The sequence below is a fragment of the Corapipo altera genome, unplaced genomic scaffold, assembly GCF_003945725.1.
Source record: "Corapipo altera isolate COAL_440 unplaced genomic scaffold, ASM394572v1 255, whole genome shotgun sequence".
Classification (NCBI taxonomy): domain Eukaryota; kingdom Metazoa; phylum Chordata; class Aves; order Passeriformes; family Pipridae; genus Corapipo; species Corapipo altera.
This window is the reverse complement of record NW_020884929.1, coordinates 45,901-71,191: the sequence shown is the minus strand read 5'-3', so window position 1 is coordinate 71,191 and position 25,291 is coordinate 45,901. Positions and strand designations below refer to the sequence as shown.

The 25,291-nt window shown below is 43.8% G+C and overlaps 2 protein-coding genes across 4 annotated transcripts; one reads left to right on the top strand and one right to left on the bottom strand.

The window, feature by feature from the left end:
* Nucleotides 1-348: 348 nt before the first annotated feature.
* Nucleotides 349-14,078, bottom strand: AP1AR (adaptor related protein complex 1 associated regulatory protein). Of its 2 annotated transcripts, XM_027658871.1 has the most exons (10): nucleotides 13,862-14,077; nucleotides 11,246-11,294; nucleotides 10,071-10,097; nucleotides 9,319-9,344; nucleotides 8,767-8,863; nucleotides 7,955-8,053; nucleotides 5,669-5,730; nucleotides 4,677-4,750; nucleotides 3,780-3,908; nucleotides 349-2,729 (listed from the first exon to the last, which is right to left on the bottom strand). In XM_027658871.1, exons 1-10 carry the CDS (start codon nucleotides 13,936-13,938, stop codon nucleotides 2,464-2,466), a joined length of 906 nt encoding a protein of 301 aa, XP_027514672.1. In that variant the 5' UTR covers nucleotides 13,939-14,077; the 3' UTR covers nucleotides 349-2,463. The 2 variants fall into 2 exon arrangements, with proteins under 2 accessions (XP_027514672.1, XP_027514673.1); XM_027658872.1 differs by lacking the exon at nucleotides 7,955-8,053 and having other exon boundaries at nucleotides 13,862-14,078.
* A 1,923-nt stretch (nucleotides 14,079-16,001) lies between these two features.
* CDKL2 (cyclin dependent kinase like 2) lies at nucleotides 16,002-24,805 on the top strand. Of its 2 annotated transcripts, XM_027658869.1 has the most exons (13): nucleotides 16,002-16,309; nucleotides 18,321-18,515; nucleotides 18,769-18,947; nucleotides 19,088-19,200; nucleotides 19,377-19,516; nucleotides 19,833-19,921; nucleotides 20,415-20,541; nucleotides 21,306-21,571; nucleotides 21,749-21,839; nucleotides 22,615-22,726; nucleotides 22,828-22,934; nucleotides 23,222-23,310; nucleotides 23,778-24,805. In XM_027658869.1, exons 1-12 carry the CDS (start codon nucleotides 16,142-16,144, stop codon nucleotides 23,279-23,281), a joined length of 1,647 nt encoding a protein of 548 aa, XP_027514670.1. In that variant the 5' UTR covers nucleotides 16,002-16,141; the 3' UTR covers nucleotides 23,282-23,310; nucleotides 23,778-24,805. The 2 variants fall into 2 exon arrangements, with proteins under 2 accessions (XP_027514670.1, XP_027514671.1); XM_027658870.1 differs by lacking the exon at nucleotides 23,222-23,310.
* Nucleotides 24,806-25,291: the final 486 nt, after the last annotated feature.

The window sequence follows — 25,291 nt, the reverse complement described above, 5'->3', positions numbered from 1 at the left end:
TTTTAAACAAGGAATGTTATTTTACCTTTGAAGTATGAGGGTACAGCTGCTCATTTCCAACAGGAGAAGGGCTCCACGCTCCAAAATTCCTCAGGTTCTCCGTTACTGCCACTTGTTTGGAGCTTCCCTTCCAACACAGTGGGTCTCCAGAAGGGATGCTGAGGGATTCAGGAGTTAAGGACACAGCCAATCGTTTCTTAAAACCTTCCTTAGCGAGCTGATGCACAGGTAATTTTGGTTAATGTTTGAACAATTTGCCTTCACATGGTGCTTTTTTTTCTTTTTTTTTTTTTTTTTTTTTTTTGGCAGCCCAAAAAAAACCAGGCACAGACAGCACACTGCCGAGCATTAAGACTGAGTGAAAATTTTAATGACTTTTAAATTTGTACAGATCTGCATTCTACAGTGAGCTGTTCAGAGAATCCCTCCATTCCTTAAATATCCGCAAACACCGAGCAGCATTTCCAAAGTCGCTCAGCACCAAAGGTGCACTGAGCTCTGAAAATGTTATTAACCCTGGCTGCAGAACATGCCCATCACAGAAAAAAAGCTGCTTTCTTTTTCCTAGGTCACTGTTCATCCTAAGAGCAGGACTGTCAGCTAATGGAATTCCTCAAGGCATGGCCAGGGCGAGGCTCGTGGTCACTCGTGGCCAGGGAAAGGAGTGACCAGCGCAGGGGAGGCGACAGCTTCAGCAGGTAAAAAAAAAATAAATGTGTTATTTACATGTTAAATAAGTTGCCTTCATTCCCAGCAGGAATATATTATACAAATAATAGTCCAGGAGAAGTCACGCAGGCAGTAGCTTACGCCAAACCCAAAATATAAGGTTGGTGTGTACAAACTTTTAAAGCTTGTTACAGGCATTGCGAACGTAAATAACAACATTAAAGTGTTTTCAGAGACATGGCTACAAACTGAAATCGAGAGGTGGAAATGTCACCAGCAGGATTTCTCTGTTCTTTCATGTTGTTTGTATGTATTTAATCCAAGTGTCCGCACTGTAATGTCCCAAATATTCTGTGTAGTCTCAGATGATTTAAACGGGCGCCACAACTTTCACCAGCAAATTCAGTTATGATGATGATGGTGATGGTTTATTACTTCTCAAAGTGTGGTTCCTTGTGCTCCACCACAGTGAAGTTACACCCCCATTGCCCTCTTTTTCTCCACGGAAAAACAAAACAGCTACACAAAATAACAGCAGAGTAGAATGGCTTTACTTTGAAACTTGAAACTTTGGGGAAAGCTTGAGATCTACAAGTCATTTTTTTTTTTTTTAAAAGTATAACTTGAAATATCAGGGGAGACCACACAGCACTTGACACCAGATGTGCAGTCACTGAAACCTCCTTGAATTTCAGCCCGTATTTGCAGGATTGACCATCCAGGTTTAGAGGCACAGGAAAGGCAGAGCACTTAAACACACTATTAAAACAACAACTTTTTTCTTTTCTTTTTAAAATGCAGAGATAGAAATTCAGTCTTTAGGTCCTCGTTCTTCTCATCCCTCCCCCAGTTTGCTCACAGAGTGTTGATTCCAATAATTGTTCCAGTCCAGTTGAATTATAAATTTTCCACAACTAAAGAATTTTAAGGACCCTGCAGCAACAGATGTTGATCTGCAGGGGAGGGGCAAGGAAATCAAGACTTTGGTCCTCCCAGTTCTCTACTAGATACTGGTTAAAATTTGCCAGTTTATTGACACATGAAGAATTTATATTTTAATTTTATTTTCGTTTTTCTATCTAGCACACGCTTACTTAAGTCTGGCATATTATACAAGACAATATCTTACCTACCCTGATGATTTTTACCATGTTCATTGAGGTTAACCGTGCTTAGCATAAAATAATTTGAAAAAAAAAAATAAAATTAATGGGAAAAGGACAACACAAGGCTCAGGAAGACTTTTAAGCTTGACAGGGAAAAGTCTGCAAATTGCCACGTGTCAGATTTGTTTTGCAGCTGAAGAGCAAGTCAAAAAGCACAGACTGGAAATAAAAAAAATTCTTTTAAATTCTTTTTCTATATTCAAGTATTACATAAATTATATAAGACTTTCTGACATAAATATTAGGCCAGTAATGAATTTTAAAACCAAAAATCAGTATAAACACCGAGAGGAGAAAAAAAAAAAAGGCGAGTTAAAATATACAGATATGTCAAGCCACGAAGCTTCAATTAGTGCAGATAATTTTATATTAAATCCAGATACCCAGAAATATACACAACAGAACCATCCCAGTTTTCACAAAAGTCGAGAAGGTAGGTGATAAAATTGCACTTAAATTCTGAACTCATTCAGACAGCGAGTCATTCCCGTTCCTTCGCTGATCCGCGAGTAAGAAAAAGGGAAGCGGGTTACAAAAGAGCAAAGTGGCTTCGTACATTCCCTTTCCAACCTTTGGTCCCAGATGTGCCACTTGGTCACATTTTGGACACGTCAGAGGTGCAGTGTCACTATCTGTCCTGGTGGTCGGAATCCGAGAGCCTCGCATCCGACGCCGACAGTTCCAGGACGGGATTGACGAAGCCGGCGTACTCGGAATTGCCGTTGTCGTCCATCTCGGCGCTGACGAAGTCGTTCTCCCACTCCAAGCCGTTGGAATCGTCGGAGGCCGAGGCTGGGTGGCTCCCTGTCTTCCTGCTGTTGAATTTCAGGGCTGCCCTGAGGATGTCTTCCTCCGTTTTGGAGCGTTCCCTCATCGGGATCATCCTGTTCATCCCTGGGATTTAAGGCACGTTTGCGTGAAACACTGAGGGAATTACCTTTATGTTCCTGCTAGAAAAAACAACCCAGCTAAAATTTGGGATTCATTGGTCTAGAAAAGGTCTTCAGTTTGTCTGGGATTTATTTCAGATGTATGTGAATTTAATTTCACACGAAATAAGGCAAAATGTTGCTCTGAGTAGCGCCTAAAGACATCCAAGATTCTATTAAAAAGCACCCTAAATCCTCCCCTTATTCACTGCAATCCTTGTACATTCCTAAACAAACTGCCCTTTTAAATCTGGAGTAACTAATTATTATTAAAAAGTTACATATTGCAACTGAAACCCACAACTTTTAGGGGGGGGGCACAGGAAAAAAAAGAATCCGAGAGATAAATTTTTCCCTTCATCAGACTCCAATTACAGATTTGATGTTCATGTTCCAAGCAGCTAAATAATAGTATAATATACAGTGCTAAACATTTAACCTACACAAAGATTGGCAGAAACAGTGTGTTAAAGCAAAAAAAAAATCAGCTATGCATTGGCTAAAAGAAATCCTGATTTTTGGTGAGCTTTTCAGGAGTCGAGGTCTCAAAATTTTGGATAAACTTGGAAATACAACAAGAGCTTTTGCAGGTTTACTAAATAAAACAGAAAGTATCTGTAACACACAGCAGCAGCAATGAGGACAGCTGGGATATTTGCTGGAATATAGATCTGAGTTCCCAGGAAAAGTTACAGTAAAAGTAATTAGGGTTTTTCCCAAAATAGTTCAGCCAAGACTCCTGACCAACTTCCACATTTTAAAAGAATAAATTGTTCCTTCTGCTCCTGGCTCGCCAGAGGGCAGCATTTCTCTGCCATTTGTTTGGTTGGGATACTAAAGGACCCAAATAAATTCATTTATTTACTGGGGCTGCGTCCACATTTATCAAAATAAGGAATTCTCTCGGTAAAAATAACTCACAGTTTAACCATTCCAGACTGGGCCAGAAATTGCATTAAGTTTTAAATCACCCTCCCCTTTGAAAAAACCAGAATGAAACTGGAGTCAAAAATACCTTCTTCATCTTCCCACTCTAAATCTAAGGAGGTGCTGTCGTCGTTCCCACTCACTGACTTGGTTTTGGTCATTAAGTCACAGCTGCTCTCTGTGTTGGGTGTCAGCACCGTGGCATCAGAGGAAAGCCCTACGTAAAACAAATAAAATGTTCTTTTTAATTCGCAACCAGACTTGAATTCGAGGTTCAATATGCAAAAGCAAACCATTCAGTTAAGCTTTTCATTGTGCTTTGTGGCCCTTTAAAGCTCAGGAACGTTGGAAAAGGCACTTCACATCAAAGCATAATCTGTAGATTTTTAATAGTCATCTTCACTAGGAGATTATCTAATTAGAACCAGAGAGGAATTTAATAAGATGTCAGCTGGACTTGTATGAAGACCTGTAAAAAAACCCCCAAAAATCAACCCTCTCCCCCCAGAAGAATGAACTACTGGCAATATTTCCTCAAGAATTGCCATCACTCCTCCCATTTCTTAGTGATCATTGTCCTGTCATCACAGTTTGTGGGTAAAAGTTTATAAAATGGCTTTCCTCTAAATTGTTAGTGGAATTTTTAAATACAGGCAACCAAATTCCCTCTTGTGCTGCATTAGGAAAAAAACTAAACCATTATGATGATTCTAACTGCTTTGCTAAGAGATGGTTTAAAAAAAAAGAAAAAGCTATAAACACACATCTGCATCTTTAATAATACACAGGTTTGACAAGGAAAGTTCACCTCTATTTTCTATCCATCAGATAAAAAGACCTGTCAGAGTTTTTAATACAGATCTATGCATACCCAATTTATATATAAAAAAATAAAAATAAATTATGGTTTTTTTTCTAGGAAGAGAAGTAGCACTCTGTCCTCCTCAGAGTATTTTAAGGCAGGCATAAGGAAAGGAAGACTTACTGCTGCTTCGAAAAGCTTCGTACTGGAATTTTGTGTTCCTTAAGAAAGGATCGAGATCTTCCTCTGCCACAGAGCTGGAAGAACAGTGCACAGTTCTTTAGCTTTTGAAACCTCTAAGGATGCCCTAAAAAATGTCAATCCATGTGCCCCCCAGCTCTGTGCTACAAAGCACATACACCTTGAACTAAATTCTTTATAGAATGATCTGGAAAATGCTCTTCTGTTCTTATTCATCACATCCTCTCCCAGTCTGTGCTTCTGCTCAATTTTTAGTAGTATTTTCAGCTAAAAATGAATTAACTTTCGTCTCAAAAACTCCTCCCCTCTCTTCATCACTGTAGGTAAAATCTCCTTAATTTTCAATTCGTTTTTTAACTAATTAATCCAAATCCTGCTCCTCCAGTCCTTTGTTTTTAAAATCTGGCTAGTTCCTACTCACACCATAACACCTCAGTTTTCCCAGCTCCTTTTCTAACTGCACTTCCCTAACTGAAAACCCTTTCTATCCCCCTTCTCCTCCATGCAAAGACAAGTGTTGGATTTTAACATTTTTTTTCTAAACTCGAGCACCATTCCACAGGAAATTTTTCTGAGGTTTGTTTTTTTTTAATGTTGGTTGGTTGGTTTTTTCCTCCCCTAACACCGAAAACAGAAGGTGGCAGTGAAGAGAATTAAATTAATAATATTAATGAAGAAACAGGCAGACTGTATAAACCATTCAATTAGTGTAGCTCTACTGGGTATTTCCAGCAGGGTTCTGAATAATAAAAGATTTTTATATTAGCTGAGACTTCACATATAAACACCTTTTTCATACGAAGTGCTAGATTTTGTGGGCATATATGTATTAGTAGCTGGGAGCAGGTTCAGTTTTTAATAACTCCAGTGAAAACCAGAATGGATGCAAACTCCCCTCTTAACTTTGCAGATGAAGGGCAGGAGTAGAAACACTCAAGGTTCTCAATTATCATGAATAAAATGTGATCTCTTACCTCTGAAACTCTCCATTATTTACAGCATGTGCTCTCTGAGTTATCCTTTGCTGCCTACGTTGCTATCAAGAGAAGTACATTGTTGAAAAAGCTGAATGCAATCACTCCAGAGTTACACACTCAAAACAGAGCTCTCAAGAAACCTATTTTAAATGCATCCCAAAAAAACCCAAACCCCAAACATCAGTATTTAGAACCCCCTCAGTCATGACTGCACCTGTCTTTTTTTTTTTATCTCTTGTCTTCTCAAGCCACAGGTATTTTCACCTCACAGCTGACACCTGGGTGATGTCTGATAGTCACTCTACCTCTATTCAAGAGAAATATTCCCTACAAATCCTTTTTATCCCATTTCCTCAGCCCTAAGTGCCTCATCCATATTAATAACAGCTTTGCTGCCTTGCTGGGCCAGAAGGATTGATAACTCGACACTCTTAAAGCTTCCATGGCATGCACTGGGCAAAACCAGAATGAAAAATGCAACATAAGCCATCAGGGCCTTTATTTTTAAGTTACTAGAGGAAAAACAGACATGGAAGTAGGGTTCTGTTTAAGTTTTGGGGGGGGGGGTTAAACAACTGAAGTTGTCTCAAGTTTCTTTTTCCTGCCTTGAAAAAACGGGAGGATAAAAAGCAGGCACAGCAACTCTCAGACTCAAGGTAAATCACTTAAGAAACAGTAATTGTTCAGTGATTAGGACAAAGATTATGATAAAACTGAATGTGCTAGTTTTAGAGACAAGTCTGATGTATCCAGTGACTGAAAAAAAAATCTATTTTCAGCCTTAATGGATCTGTCCCTGCCAAAGAAAAGCAGGGGTAAAGAAACCAGAATTTTCAATGCCAGCTTCATCTAAGACTTGCTCTTTGCTGGGTAATTATCAGTGCTGAGATAACTGCACTGGATATGGTATTTTTTTCAATCCCAAGATGATGATAGCTTTGGGTTTTAGCACACTTTCCATCTTGGATATTTAAATAATAATAACAATTGCAGATTGAAACCAGTATGGAAACGATAAGCAGAGAAGTAGAAATATCACATTATGGTGGTTTTTTTAGGTGAGAAGACACGGAGAGAGAGACAGAAATTTGGCACCAACACAGCCAACAAGTCTGTCAAAATCAATTACTGACACATGCAACAATTTTCTTATAGGATTTATATACCCACATAACATCCAATTTAAATTATCTCCCCATTTTGCCAGGTCACGTGCCAACATCCAGCACTGCCAGTTCCAGGACACACATATATTAACATTCCCTGACATTTAGTAGGGCACCATCAGCAAGCCAAATGAGTTTTAAAGGAGGCCAGACTTCCAAGGAAAAAGCCACTTTCCCATTTGTGCCCACAAACAGCAGAGTGATGCATTCAAAAATAGCTGCTGGTTTATCTCAAAGGGCTAAGTGCTTGATGGGTATCTATACAAAAATGCTTCCTTAGAAATCCACATAACCCTGATGGCTTTTGAGGGGTTTGTTTGTTCAGGAGATAAGTGGTACTAATTTTACACGAAGAGGAAATTAAAATCTCTATAATCCCTTCTATCTGAGGTCCTGACTAAAAAAATGGGTATCTTAAAAATAGTGAAAGACAAGAAAAATAGCACTTCTTGCACAGAACTTCTACAAAAACCAGTTAATGCCATTAAAAAAAAATAAAAATCTATTTTTGCTGGCTTTATATAGACCAAAAGTGTTATCAAAAAAAAAAAGGCAGGCAAAAAGGTCAGAAAGAAAGAATTAACCCTCCCACACCAAATGGCAAGAGGAGAGACAGAGAAATGTGAAATGAGAGCCATACTTAGTGACATAAATATTAGATGAAAACTCTAAAGCAGGGTCAACACAAACCACAGAGACAAGGGACAATTAAGTGCACAGATATATAAAGTACATTTTTACAAGTCTAAATGATACAACACGTCCTTAACTTCGGGGAGTTTTTTAACCAGAAAACCATCAGAGATCGTTTTACATTTAAGATCAGTGACTTCTACATATTATGTAAGGAGTGAGTGAAGATAATTATAGATCAAATTGTAACCCATTCCAAATCTATACTCGGCGACAGAAGCTGTTTCAAACAATTCTGGTGATTTTCAGCTGCTCCAACCAGCTGTACTTTCAAATCTTGCATTTCTTCCTCTACTTTACAGGCCAAAGCCATTTCCTCATCAGTTTTCCTGAGATGGGGAAGGATATTTATTAGGGAATACTGCATACATGGGAAGAGAACAGAGGCTCTGATATATATATTGGGGTCTTTTTTTCCCCTCACCTCCAAGAGCTTTTTCTGCTTTGCTGCCCTGGCTGCTTCACGTTGTGCAGCATATAAAGCCTCCTCTTCTAGTCTTAACTTCTCCTCTTGTAAGGCTAACTGTATATGAACAAAACAGTAATGGTTAACAAAAGCAGAACCTATCTATCTTCCTAGCAATAAAGCCATAAGTGCAATAAAACAAAAAAGAAAAGCAGCTAGAAAGTAAAAAAATAAAATGAAGTTGACTACAGCTAAAACATTAAGTGAGTTTAACAGCTTCCCCCCCACAGACCAAACATCCCAAGAAATTTAGGTAACTGTTGAATTAACATAATTACTAGTGAATTGCTCTAAGTGCTTGTTGCATTTTATTATGAACTGCACACTGAAAGACTTAGATCTTTTCACTTCCATAATTCATTGGCATCTGATTAAAAATCATTCGAGTCCTACATTATATCCCACATCATATCCCATTAATTGCTGCAGCAGTAAAATAAAACAACAAATTATATGGGGTTTTTTTTCCCTTAAGAAAATTCGTGGAAAAAACTTGAGCCCAAGAAAAGTTGAATCAAGAGTATTCCCCATTAAAAAAAAAAAAAAAAGGTTAAATTTAACAGATCCTGGTCAGAGACCCAGCCTGTTCATTCCATTTTTCAGCTAAGAGGGTATTAAAAAGAAGCCACCTGTGTTTATGGACACTAAAAAACTACCGACTGCTGAACAAAATCCAGTTGTTTTGTGGACTCTCCTGGCGTTCATGGTTGATTTTAACTTTTTTTAAAAGGAAACCCATCCCTACTGGACTAATCATTGTAACCACTCACCTCTGACTGAAGCTTCAGATCAACAACTCTCTGCTTTTCAGCAATGGAGTCGTAGTGTCTCTCTTTCAAGTCAGCAATTTCTTCCTCAGTCAGAGGTCTGAAAGCAGGGGAGAAACACAGAAAGGCTCCATCTATAATTCAGGCATGACAAGCCTAATTTGCTCTTTAACATATCCCTGTGGTCATGCACTGACAAGCCTAATTTGCTCTTTAACATATCCATGTGGTCATTCCTGACTGGCCCTTCAATGCACATCCAACAAGCTGTTCCTCCTGAGAACAGAGTTCCAAAGTTCCAGTTTACTCAGGACAATGCTGTCTCTCCTTATTATTACTATATATATATATATATTATTTATATCTTTATGGGAAGCATGTTTTCAAAACCTTTGCTAAGAGAACTACTGGAACAGAACAATTACTATCATTGCAGTATAAATCTCACTTTTTCCTTACTTGTTTTCATCCCTTGCTTGTCCCTTACTTCATTTTGTTTATCACAGAGGGGAAGCAGAGGGAAGGGGAGGGAGGTCCTGAACCTCCAAGTCTTACCTGTGACTGCTTCCTGGGCTTTCTCCCTGTTAAAATCAAAAGAAAAAAAACAATGTGAAATCACAGTTTCTCCCATATATTGATTCTACAATTAGGGGGGGAAAAAATGCAGTTTTAATTGGGAATTAAAAATAATCTTGCTATGCAATCAACTGAAGTGGCTGACTAAGTGAAACAAGTAAGTACATCCAACTGAAAATAAATATTCTGGTGGTGTATTTCAGGAACCAAACTATTAGTCCTCGTGTTTTTAAATACATTGAAAACGTGATGTGTGCCCTGCCCATCAACAGACTGTGTTAAATTTTTAGGAGTGAAGTTTTAAGGTCAAGTTCAGCCAGTTTACCCACAATTGCAAAGACAGAGCATTCCCAAAAATTTCCTTAGTCAAGCCACCCAGGTCCATTTATGCTCTCAGGCAGAAAGCATTTGCTGAGCTTTACACAAGAGTTACACCAGGAGCAAATTCTGCTTTAAGTCTTCCCAAACACACTTTCCCCCCCCCTTCTTTCTGCCTTCCCAAAGTCCATAGCACTCTCTTCCTGAAAGAGTTATTTCCCATATTCCCCCCTCAAAAATCTCTTCACTTAGGTCTTCGTCCAAACTGTTAAATACTCATTCCCAGAGCAAGGAAAACTTGAAGGATAAAACCCCCTGTGATATAAGTCAAGAACACAGTGGGAGGAAGATTCACATCTTGGAACCACTTCTCAGGATTATCTGAGGTTTCCCAGGATTCTCCAGGTACCCACCTCATCACTTTCCACGAGGTTCTCAAACTGCAGACAAAAAGAAAGGAAATAATCTTTACAATTCAATATAACAAGTCACTACAGACATACAGCAAATATGATTACACATTTCCTTTGCCTTTTTAAAACATAAACTTAAATTTAAAACACTCCAATGATGAGTGGGACTGTAACAATAAAGTCTCTAATTTTAGAGGAATTATTACTTTCAGAGTAGGACCTGCCTTCTTACCAGTGTTTCTTTTCTTAAATATTACATTCTCCCAAAAGGAGAGGAGTCCAAATTAAAAACCAAAGCACTCTATGCTGCACAAACCTGCCCAGCAGAAGCTCAGCTATCACGTTAAAAAATAAGCAAATAGAAATTATCTGTATTGTTCTTAGTACAGTCATCTTATATTTAGTCAGGTCAGTACCTACAGCAAGTACCTCCTTATTGACCTAAAAATCTGGGAGGAGAACAAAACCTTCTTTTCCCCATCCTATTTCTGCAGCAGGAACAGCTTCTCACAACTGGAAGTTGTCCACCAAAACAGGAATCCTCCACCACGTACATCTGCCCCCTTTCTTGAAAGCCAAAGCATTAATTTCAGTAATTAATGTTCTCCTTAGTAACGGGGGCAATCTGAACAGCCCAGGACTTCCAGACCATACAGAACACTCACAGAAAGTAAACCAGGTTATTATTCCAAGAATCTCATCCAAATTAACCTCACACTCCCCTGGGCAAAAAGGGGGGAAATTTGGAGGCCGAGAAAGGACCCCCCCGTAGCGAACAAACTGTAAGGGAACCCCATCAGGTTCTTTCTGTACAATCTGATTCATGATCCTGCAATCAAGAACTAAATATTCTGCACTTGAGACAAGCAGAGAAATCACTCCCAACGCAGCAGAGGTGACAGATGCAACAGGCAGACTGTGGAACGCTGTGGTGATGAGTCTCAGATCCTAAAAGATACTTCCCTTCTTTCCAAATAATAGATGCAAGAGAGGTGATGTATTCATGTTCTGAGGTGCTGTAAGGACCACTATATGTCACCCAGTGCAGCATCAATTTAGTCTGGAGTAACCCAGAATGTGTCAGTGTTCATAAACTGCAAAAAGTGTGAAAGGGCATTGCTGGGATTCAGCTTTTCCCACTTTTTCTTGCATCGCTATAAATTGTAAGCACTCACCTCTATAGTGAAGTGTTCTCCTGTTGAACACGTTCTGAAATACTTGGATCTGGAAAAAGAAGTTGGGAGTTACACTACAGAAGAGTCTTCAATACACAGCAGAAGGAAAATGAGCCCGAGAGCTGAAAATAGCTATTAAAATATGCTAAGGAAGTATAAAATAACCACAAAATCTTCACATATTCAACAAATTGACTCGTTAACCTGAGCTCAGCGTCGCTACCACAGTGGAAAGAGGTAAAAGGATGTAAACATTTTCTGTAGAACTGGAGAAAAAAAACTAAAACCCTCATGAGATGAAATCATTTATCAGGATGCTGGACTTGACATTTACAGACTGTCACCGTGTTCTGCAATCCTTTTAATACATTTTTTTTCCCCTCGAAAAACATGATTCCGGGCAATTTCTGAAAATGCTGTTGCTCGTCATGGCACTTAACTCTTTCCAGGCACCCTGTACAACATCAGAGTTGAACAACACACCTTGGCACAGCTACGAGGTTGCACCTCAGAAAAATGTCTACAAAGAGGTTAAGAAAAAACTTTTCAACTACCAAAAAAACCCCCCAAACCCTCACTGTCTAATTTTATACAGGGAATCATCTCCTCCTTGATTCTTTAATCAAAATTCTTCCTGTTTTAATTCTTTTAATTCTCTACAAAACCCAACCCAGTATCAAGTCACCCAGCCAGAGAGGTCTGGCCATCATCCAGAAGAACACTCAAAAGTAAACACACTTCAGTCCAACATCCATTTCATCGAGCTGTTTGGAAAACCAGGGTTTCCAGTTGCAAGTGCTGACTGGTACCAGGAATAAACCCGGGGCCCTCAGGGAGTTCTCCACTTGCACAAAAGATTGTTGAGTACTTGCAACCAACACCTGCTTCCACAATAACAGAATCAACACACCAGGCAAAGCCTGCATTATCTGAATCGTATCCTATTTCATCTCCATCTCATTTTTCTTTGGAAGTCAGTTTAGGGAACGTCACCCCTGGCAACTTGTTGCACAACCCACTCCTTCCTCATTGCACAACCTTTCCTGCCACTTAAGGAACCGTTTCCAGTGGATTCACTGCTCTGAAACCAGGGGGGAAAGGCCACTTGAATTCATGCACTACATGGCAAGTGTAATTGGGACACGTGGCACAAACACTTTACAGCACCAGGCATTAGGTAAATTATTTCCAAGCTCACAACCACACGAGTTTCAAAGACTCAAAGTTGTGAGAGAGACTAACTTTACAGCACTCCATACATATATATATATATATATATATATATATATATATGTATATGTATTTTAAGCACAGTTCCAAGCAAGGCAATTTATAATCTTGCAGGTCATCAAAACACTTGTTAAAAACTCTATACTTAATTATTTAATTGGGAGTTTATTTCTTGCAGTCGAATCCTGGAACATCTAAAAATAATGAAACTGGGAGGGGGGGGGAGGGCTCTGAGTGATTAAAATAATCCTGAAGTTGATAAGCTGCATTATTACATTATGCTGTTCCAGAAGTAGCCAAATGTGCATAATTTGGTAGCAATGTAATTTGCAGACTTGGGGGATTGGCTTGTGAGTGGAGACTGTGCAAAAAGCACATGTGGAGGAAGAACCTTTCAAGAATTATCTGTTTTTTTTTTTTCAGAACACAAGAAAGTGCTGCCTGCTGTCAAGGCATTTCAGATGTTCTCCTACCCTCTGCTAGGGTACTAAAAATACAAGCAGGTATCCTCTACACACACTGCCCTGGTTTTTCACCCAATTCTCTGAGAGGCAGCTTGTCTTGAAGCCCTTTTAGGAGAAGGTGAGACTTGCCTGCCAGAGTCCCTGTGAAATAAGAGGCCACGGGTTTGCAGCATGTAAAATGCTCATTGTGTCTGTCTAGAACTACTTCTATCCTAACACATCAAAAATAAGCAATATGCAGGTATCAAATACTGGTGGGTATATGAAAAAAAAAAAAAGGTTTTTTTTTTTACAGGTAGGATTTCCTTCCCGTTTGCACACTTCTTTTCCATGAGCCGGCTGTTGCAGAACGAAACTGGGGTTACAAATTTACAAGAGATATGAAGAGACATGAGTTCATTCCAACCATTCTGCGAGAGATATGAGTTCATCCGAACCCTTCTGCTCCCGATTTACCCCGACAGCGCCTCAGCCTCTGACTCACAGAGCGGACGAGCTCCCATTGCAGAAAACCGGGTGTTTTTCCACCCAAAACCACGGCCGCCTGCACGGACCTTGAAAAACCTTCCTAAGCGTCTCCCGCCGGAAAAACAACACCGCTGGGATGGGTGAGGAGCCGGTTACCCTGGAAGTGCATTACCCCCGACCGCACAAACCGCACGGAGCCCAGCGGGCTCCCCCGGCGCCTCCATCCACCTCCATCCCCCCGGGATGCCGCGGCTCCCTGCGGGAAGGGGCGAGGGGCTGCGGGGGCGATGCGATGCGAGGTCTGGGCGCGCCCCGCAGCCCCGTGACCCCCCAGCAGCCCCGTGACCCCCCCCTCCTGCCCCTCGGGGGCCCCCGGGAAGGCGGGGCCGGGCGGTGCCGGCACCTCCCCGCCCCGGGGAGGGGAAAAGGGGCAGCCGCGGTCCCCCCCGCTCACCCTCCGCCGCGCTGCAGCCGGCCCGCGTCCCTCCGGAAGAACAGCCCGCAGCACCACTGCGCCCAGCAGTTCCCCATCGCATCCTGCTGGGAACAGCTCCTCCTCCTCCTCCCTTCCCGCCGGGCTCAAGCCGCCCCGGCCATCGGGATGGGCGGCCGCGGACCCCCGGGAACAAAGGGCCGGCACAGCCTCATGGCTGCGCAGGGGCGGGCGGTGCTGCTCGTCCCCACCGCCGGCACCGCCCCCCCGGCTCCGGCAGCAGCGTCGGCAGCAGCCCGCCCCTCCCCGGGACCGCCCCGAACCCGGCTTTTCCCGGGCTCCTCGGAGGTGGGAGGGGCTCAGCGTAGCCTGTGTTGGAAAAGGAGAAAAAAAAAAAAAAGTTACAGCGTTCCCATTATCAGTGTGAAAAAGCATCGCCACACTTTGGAGAAGGAGGAACCCGGTTCAAGGTCTCTGTTGTTATGAGAGGAAGAAAGGGTTTCTCCCCCGTTAATCAAGCCTGGACTCGGTCAGTGCCATTGTGGTACCTCCAGACTGCCAAACATACCTGGAACGCGGGCACTGTGAGGTTTAGCAAGGTGTCTCGTCCATTCTTCGGGCTCTCGGGCTTTAAATTATAGCACCACACTGACACATGGAATCACAGAATCCTGGGAGGGACCCTAAAGCTCGTCCAGTTCCGGTTCCCTGACACCTTCCACTATCCCAGGCTGCTCCAAGCCCCATCCAACCTGGCCTTAAACGCTGCCAGGGATGGGGCAGCCACAGCTTCTCTGGGCAAACCTGTACCAGGGCCTCACCACCCTCACAGAGAAGAATTTTTTTCCTAATATCCAATTTAACACTGCTCTTTTTCTGTTCGAATCCATCCCCCTTTGTCCATGATAAGTTAATGGTGACATTGTATACGTGCGGTTTGTTCCTTTCATTTAATGGATCCAAAAGTATCTCAGGGGTGGAAGAGTTAATTGGATTCCAACTCAGCTCTCCATTAGCAGCACGGGACAGATGCCAGGACCCAGAGAAGGCACTTGCTACTGATGAGCAGGAGAAGGTAGGAGGAATATAATAAATCAATGCCACCTGAGCTCTGATATTTTTTCGCCCCCCTGGAAATGTGAGGTCAGCCTGGAAAGGTTCATTACAGTAATTGCACGCAGAGAGTGAGGATGAGGGTGAAGGAGACGTGAAAACAACCAGGAATTAGTTGCAGAAGGTGACTCATATCGATGTGACTCAAGAGAAATGCAGTAAAGGTTCCAGAAAGTATCATTGGGATATATGATGCCTCCATTTCCTGGGGAATTGGCATTTTTGGCAAGGCATATACTGTTTCTCTCCCAAAGAGGGATGTTGCAGTAGTTCCAGCCTGAGAGGTGCCCATAAATTTCTTCAGATAAATTGTACACCTCTTTTTCTACAGTACCCTCAGCTGTGAAATGGAGGCCACCAAACCGAGGAGAGAATATCCGGAATATCCACTTGGAATGTCTTTGTTTCTGCAGCTTCTGGTTGTGTTTTCCTACACGTGTCCTGCCGTGCCACTCCTGTCCAGGGCAAGACAAGTCACTGTGAGCAGAAGACCATCATGTGGACGGAAAGATGGATGTGGCTGGATGGAAAGAACAAGAGGAAGTTGGATTAAGAATATCTTGGATGAAGTCTCCATCAGTAAACACACAGGGATGCTTCAGCTTTCCTCCCTCCTGAAGGGTTCGTGCCTGGTGCTAAGTTGCAGGTAGTATGTGCAGAAACTGCCGTCTTTTTAAGATAAAACACACAGCAAGGGCACTGGCACAGACATCTAAATCTAAAAGCAAATTATTCCGCCTTTTCCATGGCCGCATCCTTGGCAACATCAGCAGCCTCCCAGCAGCACACGGGGAATAGTCAGTATTTTTCAGGCTGCCTCTTAACGCAGCATTCTGCTCAAAAGTGCGAGGTTGCTTTAGCCATTTCTCCTTTACGTGCCTTACTGGCTTTATGCAAGCAAGCTTTATAACGTTTTATAATTATAATATTTTATAAGGCCCGTTTTTCTTTTTTTTTTTTACTCTTTATAAGCCAAGCAGGTTTCTACGCAGGCTTTTGCGACAGGCGGGGCGCGGCTGCGCTTTACGGCGGGCCGCGGCTGCGCTTTACGGCGGGCCGTTGCCCCGGCGACGCCGCGCTGGACCGGGGGCCGAGGCCATCCCGGGTCCCTCCATCCCGGTCCAGTCGCTGCATCCCGGTCCGGCCTCTCCAGCCGGGTCCGGGCCCTCCAGACGGGTCCCTCCGGCCATGGAGAAGTACCAGGTGCTGGGGCTGGTGGGGGAAGGCAGCTACGGGGTGGTGACCAAGTGCAGGAACAGGGAGAGCGGGCAGATCGTGGCCGTCAAGAAGTTCCTGGAGAGCGAGGACGACGCGGCGGTGAGGAAGATCGCCGTGAGGGAGATCAAGCTGCTCAAGGTGGGACGCCCGGGGGGCCCTTTTTAATGGCCTTGTGTTTAAAATTTTAAGGGTTTTCTGCTTTAAACTCGTGGCCTCGCGTTCAGCCCCTCGTCCAGACTCGTTCGGCTTTTTTTTTTTTGTCGCAGCACAGCGTCTTGTCATCTTCTGGTCATCGCTTACGGAGTATTTACTAACGAAATCCAAGCCGAAAGAGGCTCGGTTTGGCCCTGTTTGTATTTCCCTTTTGCGTCGTAGCCTTGCAAGAGCTGCTTTCCCCTTTGCCTGGGTGCCGTGCTGGATATTCACCCGGCGAATCCTGGATTGGAAAAGTCTTGTTTTATGTGCCCGGCGTTCAGCGGGGGAAAAGCTCCAGGTCTCTGTTGCCTCCTGGTGGTAACTGCGACCACCTGTTTTGTCCCGAATTCTTGTTCTGGCTGCTGTGAATCAGCCGAAAATGAAAGAAAGCTGAGCTTTTAACAGTGGTGACCTGCCTGTGTGACACTAACCAGGCTGGGGGGTGCCGGTGTCACCTGATACGGAAAAACGCTTCTAGGAAAGTTTTCCTTTATTTTCTTTTATTCGTGGCACTTTCCTGCCAGGTGAAAGGGTGGAGGAGGACAGGTATCAGATTCCCTGAATCTTACCAATCCACATATAGTCCTTTGCTGTTGGAGTGTGGGATTTGCCTGGTATCGGTATTGTAGTGACAGGACAGGGGGGGATGGATTCAAACTAGAATAAAGTAGGTTTGGATTGGATATTAGTAAGAAATTCTTCCCTGTGAGGGGGATGAGGCCCTGGCACAGCTTGCCCAGAGAAGCTGTGGCTGCCCCATCCCTAGAAGTGTTTAAGGCCAGGTTGGATGGAGCTTGGAGCAACCTGGTCTAGTGGAGGGTGGGAATTTTAAACGTTGGGACATATGTGTGTCTGGTGAAGAAATGAAGGAAAGCCTTATTACACTTGGAGTGCATCCAGGCTTTTCCTCTGATGTGGAGACTTGCAGAGGTGGGAATACTGGCAAAGTATTCCCTATGTCCTGCCCTCTTAGCTGCCACAAGTGTCTCTTCCTAAATCCACCAGATTATATAGTCCCTGTGCTCTGAAGGGAAAAAAAAGTGATGTTTGCCATCACTGCAAGAACTGCAGAATCTTAGAGATGTATGTGCTGGAGCTTGAGGCACATCCAGCAGCTCCAGGCATTATCCCCTCAAACACTTTTGAAGTGGATCTGTGTAAATCTGGATTGTTCCTGGTCCGTTGCTGAGTCACTGAGTCAGAGCACGTAGCACCTCCCAGGTGTGTTGGGAATTAACTTGTTTTCCTGGGTAAGTGGAATCTTAGCAAGGGGAACACTTCCATATATAGCTTGGTAAGGGTGGCCTCTCACAGTGAAAGCACATACCTGTTTGTAGTTTCTTCCCTTGCTCCTTGTGAACCTGATTTTATTTATTCATCTTTCTTTTCTCTTTTCTCGTTCTGGAGTTTGGGCAGAAAATTTAACCGCAGCTGAAAACAGCAAAACCTCTTCAGGTCTCTGGCACTGGGAATAAACAATTCCTGAGAAGAGAGTTCATCCTTTTAAAATTCTTCTCTTTTTCAGACCTTCTAAGTCATCTGGGCAGATCCAGGTGCAGGTTGGCTGTCCCCGTGCTCTGCAGTCCTTTTTCATCTCCCTCAGTCACATCCCTGGGCTCTGGTGCTGCCTCCAGGCAGTCTCTGGTGATATTTCCCTGCCAGGCTCCAGCTAATAAATAACTGTGCACTGGAGTGTGGCCTGTTGTGTTGGTGTGGGATAAATGTGTAACAAATTGGGGGTGGATTCTTGGGGGTGTAGCAAATTGGGGGTGGGTCCAGTCAGAACGTGATGACAAAATAACTGGAAAATACAGTTCCCTTCCCCCTCCCCCTCTCACTTTTCATTTAAGTTGCATTTTTTGGCCAAGTCCCAGCTGGGCTGGAGTTAAAAGTCTCCATTCTTTCCTGTTATAAACCATCCAGCTCTCGCTAAATATTCCCTGTTTTGTCACAGCAACTCAGGCATGAGAATCTGGTGAACCTGCTGGAGGTGTGCAAGAGGAAGAAGCGGTGGTATCTGGTGTTTGAATTTGTGGATCACACGGTGCTCGATGACCTGGAGGCTTCTCCCAACGGCCTGGACTACGACAGGGTTCGGAAATACTTATTCCAGATTACCAGAGGAATTGCCTTTTGTCACAGTCATAATGTAAGTACGTGCAAGGAATCAGCTCAGCAGTAAAAATAAATAGATACAGAGGCATGTATTCAGGTATATACTGAAACTTATAGAAATAAAGCTTTGGCTGAAAAGGGAGAGAGACACGTAAAATAAATGTTTCTGAAATTAGGGGTTCTGTAATTTTCTACCCGAGTGTGAGAAACCTGCGGTTTTTGCTGAGGCCAGTCAGTTTGCTGAGTACACACGGGGAATTTGTCTTGAGTTGCTTTCCCCTGTGCAGATAATCCATCGGGATATCAAGCCAGAGAACATCCTGGTTTCCCAGTCGGGAGTTGTGAAGCTTTGCGACTTCGGATTTGCCCGTCCCTTGGCAGCTTCCGGGGAAGTTTACACGGAGTACGTGGCGACCCGGTGGTACAGAGCTCCGGAGCTGCTGGTGGGAGACAGCAAGTATGGCAAGTAAGTCTGGCCTGTGAGGCTGGGAAGGGTTGTGGGGAGCAGGGCAAGGAGTGCTCCATCTTCTCCACTGGCTCAGCCTTTTGGAACAGAGCAACGAATGAAGCCGTGCTGAGCCGGGATGGTGTTGTTTTTATTCCCAGGGCTGTGGACGTGTGGGCTATTGGCTCCCTGATAACAGAAATGCTTACAGGAGAGCCCCTTTTCCCTGGAGATTCAGACATTGACCAGCTCTACCATATCACCAAATGCCTGGGTAAGAACAGCCTAGAGCCTACTCAGGAATGAAGGGATCAAATTTGTTTTGAAGGGTGGGAAAGGAACAACCGCGACTGTAGCCTCACAGTAATGCTGACCCGGTATTTCAGCCTCTCAAATCTTTCACTGTCCTCTATTTTTTTCCGTGTGGCTGCTTGGTTTGTGTGACTCCAGGTAATTTAATTCCAAGGCACCAAGAGTTATTCTATAAAAATCCCCTCTTTGCTGGCATGAGGCTGCCTGAGGTGAAGGAGGTGGAATCTCTGGACAAACGCTATCCCAAGCTCTCTGCTGCCGTGCTGGATTTAGCCAAGGTAATTAACTGATTGATTCCCATGAACACTTCTCTGTTTACTTGTCCTTCACCTTGTGCAGATGAGTACAGGGCTGTTAAAGTGCCTTTCTCTCAGCTCCCCATGCAGCCAGCAACTGCTTGGATTGGCAGCTTAGTGAGGGCTGCGAGGAAACCACAGTCCTGGGTGACGGGGGGGGAGGGCACTCAGCCCTCACCTCCCAAGCCAAAGGGATCGCTGCATATCCTCCAGGGAGGAGCCTTGTTCTTGCCCTCTCTCAGGCAGGCTAAAGCCTTGGTTTCATCCCTGATTTCTCACGTTCACATTGGTTTGACAGGAGTGTTTGCAGATCGACCCAGACAAAAGACCGTCCTGCGCCGAACTCTTGCAGCACGATTTCTTTAACCAGGACGGGTTTGCTGAGAGGTAAAGCAGCTCATTTCTTGCTCAGAGCAGCCTCAGGAGGTGAAGCAGTTGTGCTCTTAGGTGGCATGCTGGCTTTGCAGAGCTGACAGCTGCCAAATGTCTTGGGCTTGTTTGGGTTTGGCCTTCCTGGAAATAGGAGAACAGTTGGAAAGGAACACGTTCACCTTGTTGTGGCACAATCACCTTCTTGTGACATTAATTCCCCAGTGTCACAGCATTTTGGGCAGTACAGTCTAACACTGTATTCACTCTCTGCATCTACTCCAGACTGGGATACAAGCACCTTTATTGCTGCAATGTGAAAACTGTGTGCTTAAGATTTTATTTATTTTAATGTATACATCATATTTAGCTTCCCACTAGTCAGAAAGCATGGTTTGTTTGATTGCTTAAAAGTCTGTGGGGGCCTGGGTTGAACAACTGATGATGGTGTTAAGTTTACCAGAAGCCCTTTTATTTATTTTTTTTTTCTTTATCTTTATTTGGAATGTAGGTTCACTGAGGAGCTTAAATTAAAGATCCAGAAAGATGCCAGAGACCGTCAGTTACAAAAAAAATCCAAAGTCAGCAAAAGGGAGAAAGATGATGTTTTAGAAGAAAGAAAATTATTCAGTGTCCAGGTTGGTCCATCTTTTTTTTTTTTTTTTTTCCAAAACTGTATTTTGGCTTTTTTTTTTTTTTCATGTTTTAAAATCATTATATAAATGTGTGTGTAGCAGTTAAAATTCATAACAAATGGCATGGGAGTCTGCAGGGGGATCTTTGGCCAGTCCCTTGCAGGTGAACTACATGGTGATGCAGTTCCTGGCAATGCAGAGCTGAAGGGAGAAACAGTGGGGAAACAAAAGCCATGTTGAATCATGGAAACATGCTCTGTGCTGCTGTTTACCTGTTTTAAAGCCCTGTCTCCAAATTAAAAATTTAAAAAAATTAAAAGTTAAACAATTAAAAAGTTAAAAAAAATAATTTAAAAATTAAAAATTAAAAAAATTTAAATATTAAAAAAAATTAAAAATGAAATATTTTGCTTACAATTGGGTACTAAGGAGGCTTCAGAATGACTTTGAGGTGACATTGGGCTCAATTTTTATTTAATTTCTTTGGAAGTGGCACAGGATGTGGCTGCTCTTCCTCCATCGTTTCTGATTCCGTTCTGAAGTGACTTTATTTACAGAGGGTGCTGGAACCCTGACAAGTTTCCTCCTGTTTGATGGAAACCAGAGGTTTTCTAATAAAAACAATTCCATCTCCGTCGGATCCTTGCGGAATCGTGCACGTTTAGGCTTTTGACTTTTTTTTTTTTTTTCCCCTGTATGTGCTGCTGCAAGCTGCTTTTTTAGCATGACAGGAAGGGAAAGGTGATGCTTTATCTTCCGAAAAACAGGATTTTGGCCCAAGGAGCAGAGAGGAGAAGCTGTTGAAGATGAAGCGCTCTAAAGCCGATGCAGAGAAAACAGACCGATCCTCCAACCTGAGCTTCCTCTACGACAGCGCCGTCAACCCGTTCAAAATCAGCCCTCAGACCAGCCTGAAGGATTCCAGCAGCAGCTTGGACTACGCCAGGAACACGGGCATAGTGATCCCTCCCATCAACCAGAACTTTTCTCCTACCTTTGGGATGGGCCCCGTGCCTGGCAGCCTTAATTACAGGTATGGGAGCAGAGCTGGGAGAGCTCCATCATCCCAGTTGCTGAGGGACTGTGATGTCCCCAGAGAGGCGCAGGGTGATGGTGTGGGAATGTGACTTTGGGATATCTTGCACTTGTTGTTTTTATGTTCGCTGCGTTACCTGAATTAACACAAAGTTTGGGGCGTTTTTGATTACAGACTTGATGAAAAGAGTAAAAAATACTTGAACCCACTGCTAAAGCAGCAGAGGCCTTCTCCAGCAGGCCACTACAGCGTCAGCCTGACACCGGTGAGTCGCCTGTCTTTCCCCTTTGGCAAAGCAAAAATAAAATAAAAATAAAATTCAGGCCCCAATTACCTGTTTAATTGTCAGGAATTCCATCTGTTCCATCCTTCGCCATTACTCCCAACTAGAAATGCTCTTTACCTCTTTTTTTTCCTACAGGTTTGTTGTTTGTTATCCTTCGCTAATAGTTATCTTACACAAAACATAGTTTGTGTCAAAAAACAACTTTAAATGCTGGAAGCAGTCCAGCACAGGATATCTGTGAGATCTGGATTATATCCATGGCCTCCTGCCTGGCCAGGAAAAGCAGACCATGTGTGCTGTGGTACTGAAGCAGAAGTGAGGGGTTGGATTTAATGCAGTCAGGGCCTTATTTAGTCCTGTCATAAATGCATTAAAAATTGATAAGGAAAACAAGTGGAATGGAAAGTTTTCCACTGCTCTCTCCACCTAGGCACGATTCTTTCTGTGCCAGCAAGGAATGTTTGCTTTTTTCCAGATAACTAATCCCAGCCATTCTCCAGGTGGTACACTTCATCTCTCAGAAAGCAGCCTCACTTAGATGGTTGTTTTTATTTTTGCTGCTGCTTTTCCATTGTTTATAGTGCATAAATGAGCCTTGAGCAGGTTGAACTCCTTCACACACATCAGAGCCTTTTCTTGTACAAATTCCAAATACAGCAGAACACTGCTGTGCTGATGCTTTTTTTTAACCCTGAAAATAGCATCATTTTTTTTCTGTGTTTTCATGAGCTGGTCCTTATGGCCTTGATTACAGGTTGCTAATGAAAAAAACATCCTTCAGGCGAATAGGAAAAAATGGGAATTCTCCAAGACAGATGTGCGTTTGCCAGAATTGAATCACCTCCCCGAGCTGAGAGGAGTGGAAGGTAGGAGCTTTGATGTCCTCTAAATAAAACCTGGGTACTAAATAAGTGGCAGTCAGCTCTTGTTTTTACTTCACACTGCATGCCTTGGTTGTGTTTTGCAGCGTGGCATCCCAGATTCCTGAAGAAGGAAAATAAAACAGTTCCAGAGTCCCGAGTCCCCTCCCTCGCCGCTATCGACCTTCATAACTCGAGCCTGTCCTCGCAGCAGGTATCAAAGCAATAAAATGGTTTGTGTTGCTCTGCATTTGTTTGGTTTGTGACTTTCTCAGCAGCACAGCCCAGGGATTTCCAGCGTGACTCTCAGCAGGAGCTGAACTTGCCTTGGGATCTTAAGTGCCTTGTGCTGGGGGAGCATTTTGGAAGTCTGATTTGACCGAAGGACGGATTTGTTTTAAGTTGGCATTGCATGCATCCTTAGGAGGTGGTTTGTGATGGTTCTCTCTATTGATCCTACACTTACAAATTGATCCTGTCTCTTTCTTTTCCAATTTACAGCAGTCAGGGACCTTGATGCCAGATGCATCAGAAGCCAGCTTCCCCAGAGTTGAACACTAGCCTTAGGGAGAAGATCCTGCCTGTAAAAGGTGGGCTTTGATTTCTGCTGTAGCCTCCTGATGGCTTCCAAAGGGATAGCTCCATGAACACTTACCTAGCTGGGAAGTACAATAGGAAAAATTCTTTTGTCTTGCTCAGGACATGTAGCTATGACAGACCTCTTACTGAGGGCAGTACACAGCTTGCTGTGCCAGGTAAATCATTCCCATGAGCTGAGGGGCTGGGCATTGGTGTTGGAAATGAAGCAGCTCACGAAGTTGGGGTTGGGCAAGCTGATAGAACAACAAAAAAAGGGGAAACTGGCTGCCTGCATGTGAGGAGGGGTAAAAACAACTCGAGTTGTCTGATCTGTGAAGCACAGAGGTGTGAGTGCACAGCTCCAGCAAGGTAAGGATGTGTAATAAATCAAAATAAAGGAAGCCTGTCACCAGGGAGCACCTCTGTGGTTTTGCTAGCCTGTCTGGAATGTCATTCTGCTTTTCTCCTCCTGATACAGGTGACTGAACAGTGGGAACAACCCATCTGAGTTTCCAGGGGCTAAAGCTGCCAGGTCTCTGCAGGCGAGAGGAGGATCCCTTACTGCTGTTGGCACAGTGGACTGCCATGGAAGTGGCTCGGGTCCGGGCCGAGGACAGAGCTCCCACTGCCATTGCTGCTGGATTTCTTGCATGCAAAGAGCCCCTGAGATGGTGGCTTTCTGGCCTAGGGCCAGGCCTTGTCTCAGGAAAGCAGTGGTTGTTGGTGTGTGACAAGGGCAGGAGCTGGCTTGGAGGATTTCCGAGGAAGCTGGGCTTTCTCTTGCCTAACTGCTGCCCGCATGAGGGGTTTCTTTTTAATGCATAGTGACGAGAGCAGCTGCTGAAATTGTCATATTTTGGTGGGCTGCCTGATCTGGATCGGAAAGCACTTTCGCCTTGACATTGAAGAAAATGTTTGTGCAAGAAATACAACGTTTATATGTGCAAATCCTCACAGCTGTTCCTTTGAAACCCTTGCTAATACACGTGTCACTTTGTGTTAGATTCCTTTTCCCTTCCCACCTCTGACTCTGTGTTCAGGCAGGGTTTTTTGGGCTGTTTCACTAGGCCTGTTGTCTGGCTGTTGTTAATGGTGCAGAAAGGAATATTGTTGTGGAATGCTGAGCTGTGCCATGTGAAATGGCTCAGTAACTGAAGTCATCATTCCTTTAGGTCCCTGGGGGAATGGGACATGTAAAACTTGACTGGTTTTATCTCATGACTGTTTGGAAACCCATTTTTGCTTATCTGCCCTCAGTTTGTCTCTGTGCTGTCTCTGGTCAGTTCTATGCTGTCCCTGTGCTGCTCACAACTCTGTTTTCCATCAGCTGTCTCAACTCACACGGTGTCATTAACTTTGGAGCTTAATTTTCCACAAAATACAGCCTTTCCTCTTGATGGATCATGGTAGAAATATCATCTGAACTAATGGTATTTAGGGATTTGTGGCTACGCTGTGTCTTGACATGTACATTTCATTTGTAAATAAAAGGACGTTCCAATTCCAGCCCTGGCTTCCCTATAGTGGGTGCTCCCAGCTGGCCACAGCAGTCAGTCAGGCAGCCATGGGCAAGTACAGAGGGGAAAAAGAAGGTTTGGGGCAGGGAGAGTGGTTTTTTTTTTTTGCAGGGGGAGTTGTGGGAGGGAGTGGAGAAAGACGGGTTTAAGGGGAAGGGTTTGCATTGGGAAGAATGTGGCCAGCAGGTGGAGGGAGGTGATCCTCCCCCTCCGTTCTGCCCTAGCGAGGTCACATCTGGAGTGTCTGACTCTGGTCTCCACAGTTCAGGAAAGATAAGGAGCTACTGGAGAGGATCCAGCAGAAGCCACAGAGATGAGGAGGAGAGACTGCAGGAGCTGGCCTGTTTAAGTCTGGAGAAGACTGAGGGGGTCTCATCAATCCATACAATTGCTTCAAAGGGAGGTGTCAAGCGGACGGTGTCAGACTCTCCTCAGTGGTACCCAGCAACAGGACGGGGAGCAAAGGCCATGAACT